At 42.1% G+C, this 9935-nt stretch overlaps 2 protein-coding genes across 3 annotated transcripts in view; both read right to left on the bottom strand.

Moving 5' to 3' along the window:
• Positions 1–9935, bottom strand: part of ik (IK cytokine) — a 47069-nt gene that overhangs the window by 35690 nt on the left and 1444 nt on the right. The window contains exons 2-7 of the mRNA XM_043703080.1: positions 9122–9188; positions 7214–7306; positions 5521–5580; positions 2945–3112; positions 1854–1968; positions 272–342 (exon numbers count right to left, since the gene is read on the bottom strand). Coding sequence (XP_043559015.1) covers positions 272–342; positions 1854–1968; positions 2945–3112; positions 5521–5580; positions 7214–7306; positions 9122–9188 — 574 coding nt within the window. The remainder of the gene's footprint in view (positions 1–271; positions 343–1853; positions 1969–2944; positions 3113–5520; positions 5581–7213; positions 7307–9121; positions 9189–9935) is intronic.
• tmco6 (transmembrane and coiled-coil domains 6) overlaps positions 9074–9935 on the bottom strand; it is a 57086-nt gene continuing 56224 nt past the window's right edge. For both annotated transcript variants that reach the window (XM_043703083.1, XM_043703081.1), the window contains exon 14: positions 9074–9084. In XM_043703083.1, coding sequence (XP_043559018.1) covers positions 9082–9084 — 3 coding nt within the window. In that variant the 3' untranslated portion in view covers positions 9074–9081. The remainder of the gene's footprint in view (positions 9085–9935) is intronic.

Consider the following 9935-nt stretch of genomic DNA (forward strand, 5'->3'; position numbering starts at 1 on the left):
GAAGAAGGGCTTATGCCCGAAACGTCGATTCTCCTGTTCCCTGGATGCTGCCTGACCTGCTGCGCTTTTCCAGCAACACATTTCCAGCTCTGATCTCCAGCATCTGCAGACCTCACTTTCTCCTCAATCACTGACCTCAGCCAATCTTACCTTGTTCAGTATCTTCTTGCTGTATAACCTAAGTTTGCACAATCAAAATGCTGGTCTTCACGCTAAATCCTATTAAACTTTTCCTTTCACTACTGCTGTGACGTTATTTCAAATCACTTACTTCACCTCCTTCTGTACTTTCTCAATCATGTCTTCCTCTTCCCTCTCTTTGCTGGTGATTTCAGCACGGACCTAATAAAAACATCAAACATAATTAGTTAGCTTGACCTGAATTGTTTCCTGAATTCAATCTGCTAACTAAAAACAAACAATAGCCAGATGCAGAAATATTGGTGAATGACTGCAGTAATCCCTACTCTTCTGACAGCTGAAGATACCTGGCTCCACCAAACCAGAGATTCCCTCACCTAATTAAAAACTAGTGAGATGGCAGAAGTTCATTACAGTAACAAAGTTAAATAAAAACCAAAAGAACTGTACTTGCCATAAATCAGAGGCAAAAACTGCTGGAAAAGCTCAGCAGGTCTGGCAGCATCTGTGGAGAGAAATCAGAGTTAACATTTCCAGTCAAGTGACCCTTTCTCAGAACTTCTGAAGGAGGTCACTTGGACCTGAAACGTTAACTCTGAATTCTCTCCACAGATGCTGCCAGACCTGCTGAGCTTTTCTAGCAGTTTCTATTTTTGAAATAGAGTTAAATGGTTCTTAAGATAGCTTTTCAAGCCTTAAATCCTAATTTCTTCTTTGTTCCCCATTCCTTTCACTTCATATTTTCCAATTTTTGTTTTTCTTTTAGTTGCTGCATCCCACTATCAACCCTGAATATGGGGTCCACCTGGGTATAATGTAGCCTTGACTCAGCCAATAAGTGATTTGTCAGGACTGGTGCAAGGTTTGACAGATGCCCTTAGGGTACTGCCTCCAGTTCATGCTGCTGCTCCAACGGGCAGCCAAGCTCACAGAAACATGGCAGTGAACAAAAAAGTAAAATTAATCAAAACCACAGATGAAAGTTTGCAAATGTAAGAGCAAAGACTTACATATGATGGAGAGGGGACAAAAACCAAGACTGTGAACTCTTCCCCAATTAACATTCTACATCATTTACTTTGCCAGGAGGCATCATCCTAACCAGAAGTGCACCACTAAATCTTGTGGCAGCTCACAGAAACAGGAATAAAATACAACCATTTAGCACCTTTTGACAACTTGGTTGTCTCAAAGCATCTTACAGCTAATTAATTATTTTTTAATAGTTGCCACTACTGTTGAAGTGAAAGGCAGTAGTCAATTTCCAGATAGCAAGCTTCCTCTGGATTTATGACCAGATAACCTATTATTTTTAGGTAATGGTGGATAGATAATGGGGAGGACTGCCCTACTGCTTTTCAGTTTATGGGATCTACTATGTTCACTTGAGAGTGTAAAAGATGCCTGGGTTTAAATCATTTTCAGCTGAAAAATGGACTCTCTGACAGTGCAGCATTTCTTCAGCACTGCACTGAAGACTCAGTCTAGATTATATGAAGTCTCTGCAGTGGAGCTTGAACATTCAGTCTTCCATTGAGGCATGGCAGACACTAAAGGAAAAAGTGACTCAAGTCATATGCATTTTCAGAGAAACTGATGGTAGAACTGCAAATCAATGTCAGCTGTATCCAAGTAACCTGGAGGTGGCTCAATGCAGTTCTTCATCTCTGAATTTAGTCAGCATTTTTCACTTTAAAAGAAAAGGTGCTGACCTTCTGCAGTAGGGCAAAGTCCAACCCTTTCACCAAGTGAGTGTGCTCCATGTCACCACCCAAGAACTTGGATTCCTGAATCAGTTGGCGTCGCTTCTCTGCAGCAGACTTATCCCTGTATGAGAAAGAAACAAAGAAATGAACCACAGGAAAGACTTGATGATTTTCAGAACAAATGAGGATGCATGTTTGTTGAAAGTACTTTTAAACCAAGAAAATAATCTAATAAATAGCTATGGCTTTCAAAAAGTAAATTACAATTTTATAACATCACCACTGTGATGTCCAAAGTTTGGCCCCAGAAAGACTCAGAGTGAACAGAAGAAATTACATTTTGAATTGTTCTGAGTGGCACTAAGCTTCACCAGCTTTTTCCACACACTGAGGAAATTGAGATGGTCTCAGGTATTAGCAGCCTCTTCTTAGGGAGAGAAAAATGAGAAATCGTTGCAGCACTTGAAATGGGTTCACAGCAACATGGTTTTCCCATTACGGTCATTATATATCAGTACGTTCCTCTGTCTAGTCAGCATTTACTGAGCAGTTTCCAGCCCTCCTCTGACCTGCAGCTCGATTTAAATTAGTCAGTGCTGAGTACTAACTGTCTACCTTTCCCACTTATGATGGGACATAGAAGGGCTGAAGTACAAAAGAAACAAGTGAATATTAACAAGGCATTAGCTACACAGAATGGTTCTTGTATTTAGTACACCTTAACAGGATAGGGAAACTTGTCGAAGGACAATTAGTTCTGAAATGCCAAACAACTGTGAGCCATGATCTTATTGAAAGGTGGAGCAGGTTTGAGGGATGAAGTGGCCTACTTCTGTTTCTAATTCATACGTTTATAAATATCAACTTTTGAAATTTTTGTTATTTTAAACATATAATTGTTGTGGCTTACTGGCTGATGTAAAACTTGTTTTTAAAATCGCATAGGTCAATACGCTCCGTAAAGTTTTGCTACTGTACATGGTTGGTTTTATTCAATGCATAGTATTGCTGCTGGAAAGTGGGACTAATGTAGGTCGGAGTATATTTTGATAGTACAGAATTGATGTGCTGAGTGTCTGACTCTAGGATACACTTACGCCTCTGCAGTTGGTCCAACTGCCCTATAGTTTGCTGTTGTGCTGATAAGCTCTGTTTCTTCATAATCTTTGTTCACACCATCTCGCCTCTCTCTTGCTCGATCACGGTACTTCTCTGCTAGCTCACGCTCTCTCTCCAACTCCTGCTGTCGCAGCTTTGCGTAATAGCTGAAAGTGAATCAGAGGAAAGTTCAGCTGAGTGACAGAACACAGAGACCGCTAGCTCTTTCACACTGGTCCAAATCAGGTTCAGCACATTTGGGAGTGAGAAGCGCCTTCCCCCTCTCTCCGTCGCTTACCTACCATGGTTCCAAACCAAGTGTGTTCTGACTGCCTCCCATCTCATTCCATGTCGATGAGGAGTCACATTATAAAACAGCCCTTAACTGGAAATGAACACTTGGACACTCGCTCAGTTGAAGCTTGCAGAACACAATGGAGGCACATCAGAAACAGATTTAGTCTTCATCTGTGTCTTATGGAAATTAAATTCTGATCTGGAACGGCAGTTGCCTGAAACAGCAGTTGCAGCAGCTTTCAATTGTGGTTTCGAATTTGGAAAAAAATTGATACTTGGAAGAAATAGAAAAACTTACCATCTGTCCACCACCCCCCAGTTTATTCTCTCGGCGGTGTTTATTTATCAAATAAGGTTTACCAGCCTTCTCTCCAATACAGCTTTTTGTTTAAAAACACTTCCATTCACGTGTTAACATAAAATGCCATGGTAAAGAGAAAATCCAAGAAAAAGCTGTTCTATTTGATGACACTATCCTCTGAAAACTCACTTACCATTTCCTGGCTCCTCTGCATTTTCCTATCTCCAAAAAGACCAACTTGCATGCAGGCTGCCTCCTCTACATGTAACCTTAATACACCCAAATTAAAATTTATTGCCTATTGTTTTGGTTCCCTTATTCGAGGAGGAACGTAGTTGTATTGGAGGCACTAGATTCAGAGGAGGTGCACTACATTGATCCCAGACATGACGGGTTCGTCTTATGAAGACAGATTGATGTGGAAGTGCCAGTGTTGGACTCGGGTGGACAAAGTTTAAAAAAAAAAAATCACACAACACCAGGCTATAGTCCAACATGTTGATTTGAAAGTACAAGCTTTCAGAACGCTGCTCCTTTGTCAGGTAGCTAGGGGGGCAGGATAGAGAATTTATTGTAAAAGATCAAAGTGTCATACAGCTAATGCAATGTATTGCACTAGACTGCTGTTAAGTCTTTAAACATTTAGAATGGGGATGCAGGTTTCAATTGATTAATATGTAAATCCCAGAATTTCTTTCAAGTCACAGCTCTGAGATAACTAAAGGTTTTATCAGTATATAATAAAAGGTAACATCTCAGCTCAGACAATGCATTAAAGGTATGAGGTTAGAGTCCGTCTGTATCCCAACCTAGAGTCAAACTGGTTCTAGTTCCAAAGAGATTGAGCAGTTTAGGCCTATACTCTTTGGGGTTTAAATAAATGAGGAGAGATCTAACTGAGGTATACAAGATGCTAAAGGGGATTGATAAAATAAACATGGAAAGGATGTTTCCTCAAGTGGGCAATATAGAATAAGCGGTCATTGTTTTAGGCTAAGTGGGAGCAGATTTAAAACAGAGATGAAGAGAAATTACTTCTCTCAAGGGACAATTCACTATTCCAGAGTGTGTGGATGCTGGGACAAATTTGAGGAGATAGACAGATTTTTAATTAGTAATAGGTCAAAGGGTCATGGATAGGTGAGCAGGAAAGTGGAGTTGAGACTGAAATGAGAGCAGCCATTAAATGGCAGAGCAGGCTCATGGGGCTCAACTGCATATTCCTCTCCGATGTTCTTACTCTAAGTTGTAGGTCTGAGTACTGTATTCTTTCATGTGATGTGGGTGTAACTGCCAAAGCCTGTTGTCCTGTATTTGTTACCTATCTCTAATTATCCTTGAGAAAGTATTGGTGAGTTGCCTTCTTAAATTTTGCAGTCCCTGGTGTACATATGTACATGCTATGAGGAAGGGAGTTCATGGATTTTAACCCAGCGACAGTGAAGGATGGTGATAAAGCTCCAAGTCAGAATGTTGAGTAACCCGGCAGGAATTTTGCAGGTGCTGGTGTTTATATTCATCTTCTGCCCTTATCGTTCTAGATGGTGGAGGGTGCTCTCAAAGAAGCCTTGATGAGTTAGTGCTGTACATCCTGTTGATGGGGGGATTTACATTGGTGGCAAAGGGATATGAATGCTTAGGACTCAAGAATATGGTGTGCCACTGCCTTCTGCCAGGTAATTATAGGCAATAAATCCCGGACAGCCAGCAATGCCCACATCTTGTAAAAGAATACATTTTTAAAAACTCTATAATCTTCCCTACTCTTGATGTCCTGTATGCTGGCCTTTCATCCTTCATCTATGTTGCTCAATTACATGTAGATGGTGGGAAATCACAATCAGTATATGGAGATGAGAATCTTTCCAAATAACTTCAACCACTGAAAAGGGAAGATGAGAGGGAGGGTGGTTGAGAGAGCAGGGAGGGACAGATAATGACCATGTTGTTACTTGAAGGTAGTCTTATCCAGCATACCTTTTCTTTTTCCTCCTGCGAGCAGCTGGATCATCCTCCTCATTGTATTCCCTTGGCATCCTGTGACAAAACATGACCAAACATTAAATTACAAACAGAATGCTCAGACCATTCATCAGAGATTCATTAAAGACCAGAGTGAAAGAGTCAGAAAAAGATCATGCATAATTTTACAGTGAATTCACATTGGCCTGTTCTGGTGTGTATTCTCCATATGAAGGCTCTCTCATTTCTCTCTACCACAGCCCTTCAACATATTCTTCTGCCCTTTCCTCCCTTGTTGGATTCCTCTTGAATGCAACTAACGCTATTCACCAAAACCAGTTGTTAAGGCAGTGAGTTTCATTCTAATCATTACTCACATAAAGAGGTTTCTCCCAAATTCATTAATAATGAAATGGCTGCATTTCTACCTGCTTTTACTTGGAGCACTTATATTCTGAATCTGCTTAAGGTTCAGTCTTCCTTGGAAGCTTTTTTTCAGTGAAATAAAGACTAAAGCTGTGGTTATAATTTAGTGGAGGTCCACTACATTGCCTTCTACGTTTGCCAGTGATTATTCCTTGGGATCCTCACATTGCTTGCCTTGATTATTTAACATTAGCTGCTGCTCGGTTTGTACTAACATTTGGGTGCTTCCAGAGCAAACTGGATGGGATTGACAAGTCACGAAAAAAAAAATCAGCAGAAAAACAAATTTCTAAGACATCCGCCCCAAGATTGGATCCCTTTTCATGAAACGGAGGCAAGAGAGCCTCGTATATTGCACGTGCATTTTGCATAGCAGACAACCCAAATATTCTGCATGAATACTAAAGCCGAAAAGATGAATGGTTCCTACACTTGAGAGGTCCAAATATGAGGGATTTGTACTGGATGCCCTGTTTCTCCTTTCTCCCCACAAGATGCCGGAAATCCCTTACAGCAGGTATCCCATCAGCAACAGCCTGTCACAGCTTGGGAACCTTTAACTAGAGGAGATAAACATGGGAGTTAGTCGGGTTAAACATTCAACCCCTTCAGTAAGATGTGGAGGTGCCGGTGATAGACTGGGGTGACAAAGTCAGAAGTCACACAACACCTGACAAAGGAACAGCACTCTGAAAGCTTGGTGATTTCAAATAAACCTCTTGGACTGTAACCTGGTGTCGTGTAACTTCTGACTTTATTCATTAAGATCACAGATGATTTGATTGTGGTTCCACCTCCACTTTCCTGCCTGCCCCGGTAACCCTCGACTCCCTAGCCTCTAGCTCTCAGTCAAAACTCTGACTAACTCAGTTGTGAACATATTCAATAACTCCAATACTTCCTGAGGAAGAGAAATTCGCAAACTAAATACCCTCATCCTATTTTAAAAGGAAATGATGATTAAAATCGTCAAAAGGATTGTAAAAGATGATTGCATTAATCACCTTGTATGGAGAAGATAAGCTGCGGTTTTGTTGAACCCAATCCTGTGGCTCGCCAAGGCTGCCTTACTCCCCAGCCAGAGTCTTGGCCTCATATATTTAACAAGTCTTCCACCCACCAATCTATCCATCCCACCTGGCACTGTCACACAAGGAGGGTAAAAACTGACAGGACTAACAGTTGCTGACCTTACTGGAAGTTACTTATAAATGTATTTTAATTATCAAATCAAAAGCAAACAAAAACTTCTTCAAATCGTTGACTCTGCCATTGGACTTACTCATGTTGGCGGGTTTTTGAAGGTGGAGCTGAGGATGGTGTTGACCGTGGAGTCATCAATAACTTTCGGAAGTCCTCATTGGTCAGCTTGGATCTAGTGAAAGTAACATTATCATTTTAACAACAGTGTGACAATATCCCTTGGTGTGGTCACATCAGCAAGTATATCACTGGACCATATCTTAACTAGAAAACCCTATACACAAACACATGTACATCAAAATTCAAGAACTGAAGAGAGGGGGAAAATAATGATCTTAATATTTAAGTCTTCATTCAAGTGCACGACCCAACATTATCTGGATTAATCATGAAAACTTGGAGTACTAGTTATCAGTTAATACAACCACGACACCACATCTAATATTTCTTTAGTTGTGGTTTTGTTTAGTTCATTTCAAATCATTGCTCTCATATTCTGATAACAAATGAGCAGAGGGAGTAGAATAATGGGGTTGCAAAAGTAAAGTCTAGTCCAAAGGATAAAGTTAATCAAATGAAGAGGCATTCAGTCGAGTGTACAGAGGAACCTTGATTATTATGCATTTGATTACCCAATTTCGGATTATCTGAACAAGATTGCAAGGTCCCGATGCATGACTAACTATGTTATCCGGCATTTGATTAACCGAACAAAATAGTCCCTGACCATGTGCTTTGGATAATGGAGGTTCCTTTGTATTTCTCTACCATGCTGAGTTATGGCAATGGTGCAGCTCTTCCTTGAGGCTATTTCCCCACCAGGTTGATAGTCTGGAAGCAGCAAGCTGAAAGAACTTCAACCTCAGTATGGAGGCATCAGTCCAAACAACATCCAACAAACTGCTACGAAAATTCTGCTCACATTCTGACAAATTCTACCACAGCAACTTAGACAATCCACAGTAGTCTAAATAAGCAACCACAAGCTTCTAAAGAAAAGTAAAATTGCCTTGCATCTAACGCGAATGTATTCTTTAAAAAAATTCAGGGTTAAACATCTTCAATGAAAACAAATCATTTCTTCTAAGGACCACACACTTATCAACGAAACACTTTATTTGAAATCTGCTGCTTGGTTCTGATACATATTTTTGGAAGACAAACAGACTAATAGGGCAAGAACGTTACCACCGTCTGCCATCAGTGACAGCATTAATAACTGGCTAAGAACCGGGGCGAGAAGGGTTTTTCAAATTTTATTCCCAACTACAGGTGATAGATCACTATGGTTAAAAATGGTCACTATGATCCATGACGTAGATGCATGTAATTGCTGCTACGCAGGAATCTGCAGTGAGCATACAAAGGTTTGAAAATTTCATTCATTTCGGAGGGATAAATTGGATCAGGAAGCCTAATTCTCAAAGATTTGTTTTTCAAAAGGGGGTTGGGCTTGCTTTATTTTTTGTATAAACCTAAATTTTCTAATTACCTTGTTCAGAAATGTTATAATACACACCTGGATCAACTTGGACGTGGATCCAGGCCTTGCTGGTCTGGGACAAGGACACTACCTCTGCACACAAGGACTCAGGCATCACAAAGACCATTATTGCGAATGGGTAAATTATCTCACACAATATTTATCGTGCCAGTTCAGAGCTCAAAAAGAAAAGCCACAACTCTTCCGTTTCCATGGAGCAACGTAAATCAGCAATGCTTCCACTGTCAGAGCATGCTCAAGGCATTCATTGCTCCAGCTAACAGAATTACAGCCTTTTTCAAACACGGTAAAAGTTTGATGATTTGGAATGCATTGCCTTTTAAGCAGATCCAAAATTAATTTTTAGAAGAGAAGGGCATAATTATTGGAAGGGGAAATACTGAAAGGGCTTGGGATAAATTGGACAGCTCTTTCAAAGAACTGATCCAGGTAAGTGGATGAAATTACTGAGACCTCCTTTCCCTAGCTGTCGGTGATACTCACTGATTCAGTGACCGAGTATCTTCCATCTCGTGCGAATCTGGCGCCAAAGGATTTGAAAACGGTTCATCTGTGAAAAAAAAAGGCAGACAGATTTTGAAAAACAATCCTGACTGATGCTGCTAAAAGAGAAGCAAAATCCAAACCCATGATGGAAAAAAAGTTAAAGACTCCCAATTAGCTAGATTGATTGCAAATAGCCCATCTCAGGTTTGTACAGAAGGTAAGACTGCGAAATACACCCTCTCCTTCACGTGAGGCGGCCTATCAGGTCTGGCAGAAAAAGAGCTATGCAATCTTATCCGACCTCCCAACTGCTTTATTTCCTTTGGCACCGAGCCTCCGTTAGTGTTGCGCTCCCTCAGCACCGACCCTCCGACAGCGCGGCGCTCCCTCAGCACCGACTCTCCGACAGCGCGGTGACCCTCCGACAGTGCGGCACTCCCTCAGCACTGACCCTCCCTCAGCACCGACCCTCCGACAGCGCGGCGCTCTCTCAGCACCGACTCTCCGACAGCGCGGCGCTCCCTCAGCACCGACCCTCCGACAGCGCGGCGCTCCCTCAGCACCGACCCTCCGACAGCGCGGCGCTCCCTCAGCACCGACCCTCCGACAGCGCGGCGCTCCCTCAGCACCGACCCTCCGACAGCGCGGCGCTCCCTCAGCACCGACCCTCCGACAGCGCGGCGCTCCCTCAGCACCGACCCTCCGACAGCGCGGCGCTCCCTCAGCACCGACCCTCCGACAGCGCGGCGCTCCCTCAGCACCGACCCTCCGACAGCGCGGCGCTCCCTCAGCACCGACCCTCTGACAGTGC

Source organism: Chiloscyllium plagiosum, chromosome 14 (assembly GCF_004010195.1).
Source record: "Chiloscyllium plagiosum isolate BGI_BamShark_2017 chromosome 14, ASM401019v2, whole genome shotgun sequence".
NCBI classification, from domain to species: Eukaryota; Metazoa; Chordata; class Chondrichthyes; order Orectolobiformes; family Hemiscylliidae; genus Chiloscyllium; species Chiloscyllium plagiosum.